This window comes from Oreochromis niloticus, linkage group LG2, assembly GCF_001858045.2.
Source record: "Oreochromis niloticus isolate F11D_XX linkage group LG2, O_niloticus_UMD_NMBU, whole genome shotgun sequence".
In the NCBI taxonomy this organism is placed as follows: domain Eukaryota; kingdom Metazoa; phylum Chordata; class Actinopteri; order Cichliformes; family Cichlidae; genus Oreochromis; species Oreochromis niloticus.
The window spans coordinates 23,286,780-23,299,761 of NC_031966.2; the positions used below are offsets into that span (position 1 = coordinate 23,286,780).

The window sequence follows — 12,982 nt, forward strand, 5'->3', positions numbered from 1 at the left end:
AGAGAAAAACAAGGTCAGTTACATACAGGGTTGCTTGGTTATTCCTCGTAACTCACAAGCTTTTTATTACAGTGTGAAATGTTTTTAATGGGTGAAGATGAGAGGGAGGGTGAAAAATGAACTCTCATCCTCCTTCACGGCAGAGCTCGGTTGATGGTTAAAGTCTAAAATTGGACACAGAGATGTGTATGTGTGCGTGGGCATGTAAATCTGTCTGAGTTGTAGGGAGAAAAAAAATATCAGCAGTGAGGGGAAGCAAACATCCACAGAGAGAGAGACCCAGCATTCCAGCTGCGTGAGTTGTTCTCACCACACACTTTCACAGACAAACACTGATCATTTTCAAGGTCAAATCCCACTGCAGCCATGTGGAAGGAAGGATAACAGACTGTACTGGAATATCTTCCTGTATGCTTCCTTATGGAAAGCCGGGTATAAGCAGACAGATAAAACTAGGCTATTTTATAAGTCTCCAATGCTTATCTGCTTGAGTTTTTTTTTTTAAGTAAAACTGAAGACTTTCAACAAACTGATGTGTGTTGCCAAGGTCTTAAGTTAAGGTGGTTACAACAACAACAGTTTCTAGGGAAAACAAATCCCAACAGTAAAACCTATTACCGGCTTACAGAGACAAAATCTAATTGACTTCATCTGCAATTATCTGAGGAGCTTTAGCTGTGCTTGTTTCTTTATGATTTGTTCTCTTTAATCAGTCGGTCACTAAAGAAATATGAATGAGGTTATTAAAAATTCACAAGCTGTTTTTCTTTTTTTGAGAGCGAGTTAAATGTAAGCATGGAGAGAGAGAAGGTCAGACAGACTATCCAGACATGCTGCCAATGAAGAGACAGATTACAGCTCTGTGGGCCCGGCTTCTCATCCCACAGAAAGACGATCATATTAGACCTGGAAGATTTAAAAATGGGTCAATCTACTTCCCCTTACATCTCTGAGTTGAACCAAAGAGCTCTGAAGGATCTCCAGGTGAATTAGAACCTGGCTGGATTCCTTAGCTACCTCACAGTAATGTGCATAAAAGCTCAAAAATATAAAGACAACTAGATTTAGAAACAGGAAGGTCGAAATCATGGTATTTAAACTGCCGACTTCAATACTGTTTTAATTTACTGTAGGCTTTGCACTGTCACAAGAAAGGATCACAATGCGTAGTGTTTGACTTTGATATTCCTCTCCTTTAAACAAACATCATGACTCAACTAATCATAACCTCTGAGGACAGTTTTACTGAACCGCATGAACCAGCATGTCCCATGCACAGCTCTGTCATCCATAAAAAAAGCATATTTACAAAAAACACTTGGCCTAACTTTGTGCCAACCCTTATGAACTCACACTCAGACTGAAATACTAAATGGTAATATTCAGATCTTGATGCAAATGACAAACAAAAAAAAGGGGAAAAAGTGGGTTATGACTTTGCAGTAGGTCAAAATGCTTCACATCCTTTAATATACTGTAATTTTAACCCAAGTCTTATGTGAACGCACGTTATTGAAGAGAGTGTGCCAAGAGAGCACACTGCAAATGAATAAAGGATACAAAGAGGGGCAGTGGGAAGGATCTAAGGCCCCAGGGTCCTGCTAAAATTACACACTACTGGAGGCGTCCTCGTGCCTGATGCTTTTTACACACAATCTCATGCATGCAGGCACACAAAGACCTGCAGTGGTACTCTAAAGCTTTATAGCCTGTGCCGTCTGTCACTGTGCCACACATGCATAAAGCCATCCTTCCTTTTCAGTTATCAGTCCTTCTATCTCTTTTGCTCTGCTGTCCTTGTTGCACACGTGTCACTAGAGCAGAGAGACAGATGGTACGCTGCTGACCTCAGAGACAACCTAATTCTGTGCAGAGTCTTTATAAAACAGAGTTGGTAGAAATATGAGGGTTTTTAAAATATATATTAAATAGAGTCAAGGGTAAAAATCATTATCAAAATAACAGAGCAACCTCACATAGATGTGAAATGCTAGATGAGGAATACTGAGGATAAACTGATTAAAGATGAAAAAAAAAACTTTCTATTTTTTCCACTGAATTCCCCACTAATCACTAAGAGCGACCTCATGTGATGCTGAGTCATGGAACCAATCATCAAAGGTTCAGAGGACAACAGGAAGTCAGGGTTCAGGCCACTGACCCCACGAATTCCTGTTTTTCAACTACTGCTTTATTCTTTGGCTCTCTCCCTCCACCCTTCTTACCCTTTTCTTTCCTGGCTCTTTTCCTCCGTCACCCCCATCTCTCCCTCTGTCATCCTGTTCCCCTCTATCTTCCAGCCATTCCACTGAGCCAACTCTGCAGTACCCATTTTCATCTGGTTGTCTCCTCCCCTCCATCTGTTAACAGCACTTATGTTTTACCCCTTTCCCCCTTTTTTGCTATTCCAGCTAGCTTCTTTTTCCTTTATAACTACAGCTTTATTCTTCATAAATAGCAGCATTCTGTCACTTAAAATGCTTCAAGCCAGAGATAGTAACCACATTTGCCCTCGGGTCAGATTAAATATTAAGATGTTTTTTCACTCTTCACAAACCTATCTAACAGAACAATAACACTCTCAGAGCCCTTTCACCATGTAGAGAGAGACTGGTCCTCTGGGTAAAACAAAACAAATGGAGTAAAAGATAGAATACAGCAAGTCACTGGGGAACTTTTCAGTGCATAACAAAACAGAGACATGTTTTGGGATGTTTATGCATTTCCACAAGTCTAATGTTAATAGTGAAAAGTATATGCTCACTCTCCCACTTAATCTCTCACCTCACTGGCTGAGTTCATAAGGTACTTCTTGCTGAGCGTCATGTTGAGTGTGTTGTTGTGACTCAGCATGGGTGATTTCATAAATACAAAGTCACTTCGGCTAGATATAGTGGAGTAGCAGGGCCTATAGGTCCGTGTATGTGGCTCTTGGGGACCTCCCACAACCTCCATATATCGTATGGGTCCATCAGTATTGAGCTGCAGGTGGAGGTCCTTGCTAGGCCTCTGATGGTAGCGGCTGGACCTGTGGTGACCATAGCAGCAGCATTCAGAGCCTCCCAGCCCTGGGCCACGGTGTCTCAGGCAGCGCACCATGAGAACAACAAATGTGATAAAGGACACCGCTGACACACAGGCTAGAGAGATGATAAGGTACAAAGTGATATCTGGCATCCCATTGCGTTGGTAGAAAGGTATGTGGTGAGGAATAATCGGAGCATCGTTGGCTGGTGCCTTCTCATCCACAGTTATTGTAATGTTCACAGAAGTGGACTTGGGTGGGTCTCCATTATCCTGAATGATGACCACAATGTCATAAGTTGAACCACTTTCCTCCTCGTCCCACTTTCGAGCTGTGCGGAGGTCCCCAGTGTGTGCCCCAATACGGAACATACCAGCATTTGGTCCAGGAGCAATTGAGTAAAACAACCAAGCATTGTGCCCACTGTCTGCATCCACTGCGACCAGTTTATTTATAAGGTGCCCTGGACTGGCAGATGGGGCCACAGTGAGCTCTAATCTTTTGTCTTTTGAGTAGGAGGGGTGTACAATCACTGGTGCATTGTCATTCACATCCACAACAAACACGTGCACAGTAACGTTGGATGTCCGTGGCGGCACTCCAGCATCCTCAGCCTGCACCTCAATACGGAAAGCTTTAAGCTGTTCATGATCCAGAGAGCGCATGCTGTAGATGTGACCGCTCTTCGGGTTGATGTAGACATAAGAAGATATGGGTGAGCCCTGCACCATGCTTGGAAGGATTGAATAAGAGACGTGTGCATTTTCACCAAGGTCTGGATCAGTGGCAGAAACGACAGCGATGGGGGCACTGGGAGCGTTGTTTTCTGAGATGTCCACAGAGTATGAAGGCTGAGAGAAGGTGGGGGCATTGTCATTTACATCAGACACCTTCACCACAAAGTTGATTTGTGATGAAAGGGGAGGGGAACCAGCATCAGTGGCCTTGATGACAACTGAGTACTCTGGGACAGTCTCACGGTCCAGGTTGCCAGCTGTGACCAGGCGGTAATGCATGTCAAAAGTTGACATGAGTTTGAATGGTAAACCTGGCGTGATGGTCAGCTTAACATTTCCATTCAGACCAGGGTCTGGGTCCCGTGTGTTTATGAATGCTATAGCGGTCCCTGGTGCTGAGTCCTCTCTGATAGACTCAGTCAGTGACACCAGTTTCACCTCTGGTGCGTTGTCATTCACGTCAACGACGGTCACAATGACGTTACAGGAGCCCTCCATAGCGGGAGAGCCACCATCTCTGGCCTGCACTGTTATGTGATATGCATTCATCTCCTCATAATCCACAACACCCTTTACACGGATTTCCCCGCTTTTAGAATCCACAGTGAATAGATTGAGAACGTGCTGTGGTGTGTATTTACTAAAAAGATACGATATGTCCCCGTTGCTACCCGAATCGGCGTCTGAGGCGTTTACTTTCGTTACTAAAGTGCCCAGCGCAGCATTTTCTAATAGTGTAACTTTCTTTACAGGTTCGTCAAAGACGGGCGCATTGTCATTTACGTCCAGAATGTCAATGAGCAGAAGTGTTGAGCCAGATTTCTCTGGCTGACCCCCATCCACAGCAGTGAGCAGCAGGCGAAACGAGGCCTGCCTCTCTCTGTCCAAAGCTTTATCCACCACTAGCTCTGGAAACTTGCGGCCGTCACTTTTAGTTTCCACATTCAAAGTAAAGAAGTCATTTGCTGCGAGATGATACGTGCGTAACGAGTTGGTACCCACGTCAGGGTCGTGCGCGCTCTCCAAACGAAACTGTGTGCCAGGTGCGGCCGCCTCAGATATCTCCAAAGAAATGTTAGTGGTTGAAAACTGCGGCGCATTGTCATTCACATCCAGAACGTTCACCACGACGCGATGGATCTCTAAAGGATCATCCATAAGTATTTGAAGGTGTAGTGAACACGCTGAACTTAAATCGCACAGATTCTCTCTGTCAATTTTTTGTTTAATAATCAAATCGCCGGTCGTCTGCTTAACCTCAAAGTACTGCACTGATGATTCGGAGACCACCCGCAGCCTCCTCTGAACAATCCGCTGAGCAGTGAGAGTCAAGTCTTTAGCGATATTCCCCACGACAGAGCCTGGATTTAGTTCCTCCGATACGGAATAGCTGAGCTGAGCGGACGCACAGGAGACCCATGCTAGATAAAAGTAAACCCTCCACAGCCTCCCTCCTCCCGAGTACTTTCTCTGCGCGGAGTCCATTGTACTGCGCTCCGAGGATCAGGGAACGGCAAAGTTTCAAACTTCTTTCACTGTAGCGTATCCATGATAGAATTAAAACGCGACGTCCACACTCCTAAATATTTCCATTTTAGAAAAAGGGCGATGGGATGTTTTGATGTGACCATGACGGCCGTCTTTAAAGAAAAAAAGAAAAAATAAACGAGAGCGAAAACTCAAAGTATTTTCTGCCTCCACTCTCTGCTTGTGCCTCCTCCGCCTGATTCCCCTCATGGGCGGGGAGAGGCAACTCAGGCCTTCCCTCTCATTGGAAGACAGGGTTGGATCAGTGTTGTCATCTCTCTCTCACACACATGCACCGAAAACTTTTTAGTGACTTCACTTCCACATACGAGTATCAACTCGAAAAAAAAAAATATTTGGTTTCAGAAGTTTGAAATTACACCGAAAGACAAACAACACAGCACGCCAAGTGTCTGTTAAAACGTATAACGAAGATCGAAGTCATAAATGCAAAGGATAAGACATCTTTATATAGAAAAAACCCCCACGTGGTTTTCTTAGAGAGTTCTCATTGTCAAAACAGTAGCGTATCAGCCTTATGTCATTTAACGCAATGCCGTTTGTGCCCGCATGGGGGCATGGTTTCCAAACCGGATTTTCCTCTTAGGGCAAACAATACAGTTTATCAGAAGATCAAAGGTTAAAAACAGGCTTCATTGTAAAGCTCAGTAATTCTAGACAAATAAAAATAAAATAAAATAAATACACATTTTTTTTAACTATAAAACGACACACGGAAGGCATTTTGAAGATCCTGGCAATTTGAATTAGAGGGGATTTCTATATTTGATACGCCTCATTAACATAAAGACCGAAAACTAATAATTGATTATACTTATTGAAAACGCTAACATATAATAAGAGTAAATTAAAATAATTGTTGCAACTGAATTGTAAGTTTGCCTTAATTCTATTAAAACTTGTGTCTTTTTAAAGTAAGAAAAAACATGAAACCGATAACTTATTTTGGAAAAAAAGATATGCAATAATAAATTGAAACCAATAGTAGTGGTAAAATTTTACTTTTACCATTATAGTAGTACCACACAAACACACACGCAGTGCATGGTAGAGAGAGTGAAAGCGATTATGTATATTATCACTTAATTAAATATATACCCGGATTTGTTAAAGTGATTACATTCCATAGTGATAATCAAACAAGAAAGTGTAGAAACAAAAAACTGCGAGAAGGAGAACTTGTTGAACTACACTCATCGCTAGACATAATCAAGCTAGGAACTGCAAAATGAAAATCAGGATAAAAAAAAAAATCAGGATAAGTTAATTTTAAATTCAAGGTTAGGGATATAATTTTACTGAATTCCCTTCGGATTTTGTCCTCACCTGCTGGCTCTCAAAGGTCCAGGTGCTGTCGGGTAAAGAAGCATCCAGGACACTGATCACCTCCTTAAAGTCTGTGGTGCTGCTGGGTTTAATCAGAGTGAAATCGCTGTACTCTGACATTGGAGACATACAGGACCTGAAGGACTGACTCTGAGACAGCATGTCTCCTCCCAGGACCTCCACGTACTTTATAGGTCCATCAGTGTTGAGCTGAATCTGCAGGTTTCTGTTGGGGTTCTTGTAATCATCAGAGTCAGTCCGTCTCATGCAGCACGTGTTGCTGCTCCTGCTGTTCCTGATGCATTTAACCGCTAAGATGAGGAAAGTGAGCAGAGACAGCACAGACACCGAGGCCAGAGAGAGAATCAAATACAGGGTGATTCTCCCAGTTTTCTTGTTGGGCTCGGCCACTTTATGTCGGAGGTCTAAGATGGGCTCATGGAGACCGTCCTCCAGTATGATGGACACCGTGACTGTGGAGGACTGGATCGGTTCCCCGTCGTCCTTGATCTCTATAAGGAGCCTCTGAGAGGAGTCGTCCTGCTCGGACACAGCGCGTTTAGTCCTCACCTCCCCTGTGTACAGATTGACAGTGAAGAGAGAGGCGTCTGTGGCCTCCGCCAGTCTGTAGGAGATCCAGGCGTTATGGCCCGAGTCAGCGTCCACGGCTGTCACCTTGGTAACCAGGTGACCCGCTTTCGCGGAGCGAGGCATCCTCTGATGAGATAGGGAGCCCATTGCAGCGGAGGAGGGGTAAATAACAGCGGGGGCATTGTCGTTCTGGTCCAGGATAAAAACATGGACAGTGGCGTTGCTGCTGAGAGACGGAGAGCCCTGATCCTTTGCCTGAACCTGAATCTGAAACACCTTCAGTTTCTCATAGTCAAACGAGTGCATGCTGTAGATGCTGCCGTTATCTGAGTTAATGTAAACATACGATGAGACAGAAACGTCCTGCACTTTAGAGTCCAGTATAGAGTAAGAGACCTTTGCGTTTTCACCAAAATCCAGGTCAGATGCTGATACTGAGTACAGGATAGAGCCTGGTACTCCATTCTCTTTTAAATACACATCATAGATTTTCTGAGTAAATACAGGAGCATTGTCATTCACATCAGTGATAGTGACTAGTACAGATTTCTTACTGGTCAAGGGAGGTGAGCCTGAATCAGTGGCTGTAATTTCAATATTATATTCTGAAAATCGCTCTCTGTCTAAAGTCCCACTGGTAACCAGCGCATAACTGTTAGAAAAAGAAGGTTTCAACGCAAAAGGAGGGCCCTTGGTAATTTGCAACGTTACTTTACCGTTATCAGCAGAGTCGAGGTCTCGCGCACTGATCAAAGCCACAACTGTCCCACTTGGTGCGTCTTCACGCAATGGCTTGGGCTGAGAAGTGAAAACTATTTCGGGAACATTATCATTGAAATCAGTAATATCAACCTGCACGCGGCAGTGACCCTCCATCTGAGGACTACCTTTATCTTTTGCAGTCACATCAATGTCATATGACTTGGCAGTTTCATAATCTAACTCCCCTTTCAGAATTATTTCACCGGTTGAAGGGTTAATATCAAAGACCGACAACACCGAGTCTGGCGTCCGAGAGCCAAATGAGAATGTAATTTCCCCATTTAAACCTTCATCTGCATCTGACGCTTTGGGTTGAATAACAACAGTTCCTTGTATACTTTTTTCACCCAGGGACACTTTATAAAGATTCTTTTCAAAAACCGGAAAATTGTCATTAATGTCAAGAACACTTATGGTTATTTGTGTGGTTCCTGATCTTACTGGATTTCCCCCATCTAATGCTGTTAGTAATATTTTGTGAACTGTTTTTCTCTCTCGATCTAGAGGCTTTTCTAATACAAGTTCCGGGACGGTCTTCCCACCCTCGATTTCCTTTATTCTAAGGGAACAACATTCATTTTTACTGAGTGTGTATGATTTAAGGGAATTGCTTCCAACGTCTGGGTCAGATGCGCTCTCTAAAGGGAAGCGTGTTCCCACCGCTGCTGACTCGGCTATGTTCAAAGACAATTCATTTGAAAGAAAACGTGGAGAATTGTCATTAATATCTCGTATTTCCACCTCAATTCGATGTAACTGTAACGGATCTTCAATGACCACCTGCAAAGGCAACACACAGCTGGCGCTTTGCCCACATAAAGCCTCTCTGTCTATTCTGTCATTCACCACCAGCTCGCCCTTCCCCGGATCCACACTGAAATACTGCTTTCCAGCCTCAGAAGCAACGCGCAATTTACGGTCATAAATGTCCGAAAGTCCCAAACCCAGATCTTTGGCAAGATTTCCAACCACAGAGCCCTGTTTTAGCTCCTCTTGGATGCTGTAACGAGTCTGTGCGTTTACTGTAGTCCACAAGAGGAAGAGATGATGCCACCAAAGCGCCAGCCATCGCCTGTCTCGATATTCCTTTCTCTTTGTCATCCCTGGATTAACAAAAAACACAATATCCAAAAAGAACGGAGCCCATAAAGCAAAAATCCGTATTCCAAAAGCGCGACATATCCCATTAGAATGATACGTTTTTATAGCTAAAGACAAAATTAAGATTTAACCTTATACTCCAAGTGTATGAACCATTTGGCTACTCTCTATCCTCTCTGAGCATTGTGATGGCTGCAGCTGCATGGGGGAGAGAGTAGATCTCTTTGTACAGTTCTAAATGCTATTGGTGCACAGCATCCATCGTCGACATCCAATGAGAAGGCAACGGTGCAGCATAGTTAAAGACACAATGAGGCTTTTGCACTGCCATGATAGAAGGATTGAAAACACCCGAAACTCCATATATCATCACAGTATTTTCATCATAGAACATATTAATCACAACATTCTGTTTATTGAGACAAATTTAGGATGTCTGTGGGAAGATCAATAATTCTGGAAAATGTAAAACAAAACAAAGATAAAACATCTACTAACAGATAAATATGTTATATAAAGGTTTAGGTATTATCATTTGTTACCGTCTTGAGGAAATGTCAATTTTTTTTTTTAATTTCAAAATCGATTAGCGTGGCCTATGTGGGAGTCGCTGTCCACTTGAGCGGTGCTGAAACGGTCAACTCGAAAACCTGCACACTATCAGACACACAGTGGTGAACGATAAAACCAGCCGAGGACCACAACTTATGGAAATAACTTAAAAGTTAAGTGATCGGATATTTAAAAATAAATTTAAATTTAGTGCTTTAATTTAAATATATAACAAGTTATTTATAATTGCAGTCGATTTTGAGTTCTCGTTATGATTTCACACAAAAAAGCCATAATTTTAATTCTGCTGGAGCACAATCAGTGATATTTGAAATGTATTTTTATTTGTCACATCTTTTAATACTCTATGCTCACCTGCTGGCTCTCAAAGGTCCAGGTGCTGTCGGGTAAAGAAGCATCCAGGACACTGATCACCTCCTTAAAGTCTGTGGTGCTGCTGGGTTTAATCAGAGTGAAATCGCTGTACTCTGACATTGGAGACATACAGGACCTGAAGGACTGACTCTGAGACAGCATGTCTCCTCCCAGGACCTCCACGTACTTTATAGGTCCATCAGTGTTGAGCTGAATCTGCAGGTTTCTGTTGGGGTTCTTGTAATCATCAGAGTCAGTCCGTCTCATGCAGCACGTGCTGCTGCTCCTGCTGTTCCTGATGCATTTAACCGCTAAGATGAGGAAAGTGAGCAGAGACAGCACGGACACCGAGGCCAGAGAGAGAATCAAATAAAGGGTGATTCTCCCAGTTTTCTTGCTGGGCTCGGCCGCTTTATGTCGGAGGTCTAAGATGGGCTCATGGAGGCCGTCCTCCAGTATGATGGACACCGTGACCGTGGAGGACTGGATCGGTTCCCCGTCGTCCTTGATCTCTATAAGGAGCCTCTGAGAGGAGTCGTCCTGCTCGGACACAGCGCGTTTAGTCCTCACCTCCCCTGTGTACAGATTGACAGTGAAGAGAGAGGCGTCTGTGGCCTCCGCCAGTCTGTAGGAGATCCAGGCGTTATGGCCCGAATCAGCGTCCACGGCTGTCACCTTGGTAACCAGGTGACCCGCTTTCGCGGAGCGAGGCATCCTCTGATGAGATAGGGAGCCCATTGCAGCGGAGGAGGGGTAAATAACAGCGGGGGCATTGTCGTTCTGGTCCAGGATGAAAACATGGACAGTGGCGTTGCTGCTGAGAGACGGAGAGCCCTGATCCTTTGCCTGAACCTGAATCTGAAACACCTTCAGTTTCTCATAGTCAAACGAGTGCATGCTGTATATGCTGCCGTTATCGGAGTTAATGTAAACATACGATGAGACAGAAACGTCCTGCACTTTAGAGTCCAGTATAGAGTAAGAGACCTTTGCGTTTTCACCGAAATCCAGGTCAGATGCTGATGCTGAGTACAGGATAGAGCCTGGTACTCCATTCTCTTTTAAATACACATCATAAGAGGGCTGCGAGAACACAGGGGGGTTGTCGTTTACATCAGTGACAGTGACATTAATAGTCTTCTTAGATGATAGAGAGGGTGAGCCTGAGTCAGTGGCTGTAATCTCGATATTATACTCCGAGAATGTCTCCCGGTCTAAATTACGGCCAGTAACCAGTGCGTAATTGTCAGAAAAAGAGGGTTTCAGTTTAAAAGGAGAGCCCTTTGGGAGCCCTAATGTCACTTTACCATTGTCACCGGAGTCAAGGTCTCGAGCTGTAAGCAGAGCCACTACTGTACCACTTGGTGCATCTTCTGGTACTGGGCTCGGTTGTGAAGTCAGAACAATTTCTGGAGCGTTATCATTTATATCTATTACCTCCACCTGTACGCGACAGTGACCTTCCATTTCAGGAATTCCTTTGTCTTTTGCACTAATATCTAACTCGTGAGTTGCAAAGTTTTCATAATCTAATTTTCCTTTAAGGAAAATTTCCCCTGTTGCAGAGTTGATCTGAAAAATGGAGCGCAATATCTCTGGTGTATGGTCAGCAAATGAATATTCAATTTCTCCATTCACACCCTCGTCTTGGTCAGTTGCTTCTACCTTTGCGAGCATTAAGCCACTTTGACTGCTTTCAGGCACCGTAATTTTATATAACGGTTTTTTGAAAACAGGAACATTGTCATTATTGTCTAGAACGGTCACTGTGATCTTTGATGTTCCCGTTTTGACAGGATTCCCTCCGTCTAATGCTGTTAACAGTAATTGATGAATACCTTGTTTTTCTCTGTCAAGCGTTTTTTCCAGTACAAGCTCCGGTACTTTTCTGCCATTCGCAAGTTCTTTAATCTTTAAACTAAAGCATTCATCTTTGCTAAGACTGTATGATTTTAGGGAATTACTACCCACATCGAGATCTTGTGCTGTCTCCAAAGGGTAGCGCGCACCCACCGCTGTCAACTCAGCAATTTTCAAATGTTTTTCTTTGCTAAGAAATTTCGGTGCATTGTCATTAACGTCTCTAATTTCCACTTCTATACGATATAGATGTAGTGGATTCTCTATTACTACTTGAAGAGGCAACACACAGCTGGCGCTTTGTCCACATAAAGCCTCTCTGTCTATCCTGTCATTCACCACCAGCTCGCCCTTCCCCATATCCACGCTGAAATACTGCTCACCAGCCTCAGAAGCGACGCGCAGCTTACGGTCAAACATGTCTGACAGTCCCAAACCCAGATCTTTGGCTAGATTTCCTACCACAGAGCCCTTTTTTAATTCTTCTGGTATACTGTAACGAGTCTGTCCGTCTATTGTACTCCACAAAGCGAAGAAATGATGCCACCAAAGCGCCAGCCATCTCCAGTCTCGGTGTCTGATTCTCTTTGTCATTCCCGATCCGTTAGGATGTGTTATTTCCCATCGATATATTGTTCACATAACCACCCTGACAATAATTCCAGCGCCAGAATGGATATGATGCTAGAGATTAATCCACGAATGCACGTTAATAACAAAGGTCTAAATTTTGGACATCTGTGTATACGCACATCTCCTCTCCACCTCCATCTCGGAGCATTGTGCGAATTACTGTGATGCGACTGAATGGGGGATGGAGTAGATCTCTTTGTGGAGTACTGTATGCCATTGGTTCACAGCATTCATCTATACTATCCAATGAAGGAGCACTAACATTGCTGTTAGGGTTTTGCACCGCCTCTCTCACAATACAAACAGGAGAGGGGAATTCATATTGGTGTTATACAAGCACAATAGAGTGGAAAGACATGAAAAATGCCCTGTTTCCAAAGTAACAGAAAAAAATATACTTTACATTACATTATTGTGTACTGCTGTCGCAGATAGAAGAGAACATTATCAAACGAACTAGATCGTGATAAGA

General features: G+C 43.6%; 1 protein-coding gene across 50 annotated transcripts in view; it reads right to left on the bottom strand.

Moving 5' to 3' along the window:
* LOC100711027 (protocadherin gamma-C5) overlaps positions 1-12,982 on the bottom strand; it is a 285,882-nt gene that overhangs the window by 9,065 nt on the left and 263,835 nt on the right. Inside the window, exon 1 of one of the 50 annotated variants that reach the window (XM_025898823.1) lies at positions 6,637-9,821. The exons of 45 other annotated variants lie outside the window; for them this stretch is intronic. In XM_025898823.1, coding sequence (XP_025754608.1) covers positions 6,637-9,090 — 2,454 coding nt within the window. In that variant the 5' untranslated portion in view covers positions 9,091-9,821. Of the gene's footprint in view, positions 1-2,784; positions 6,417-6,636; positions 9,822-12,982 lie in introns of those variants that run through there. 4 more of the 50 variants (XM_025898849.1, XM_005467646.4, XM_005467648.4 and 1 more) reach the window with 4 other exon arrangements.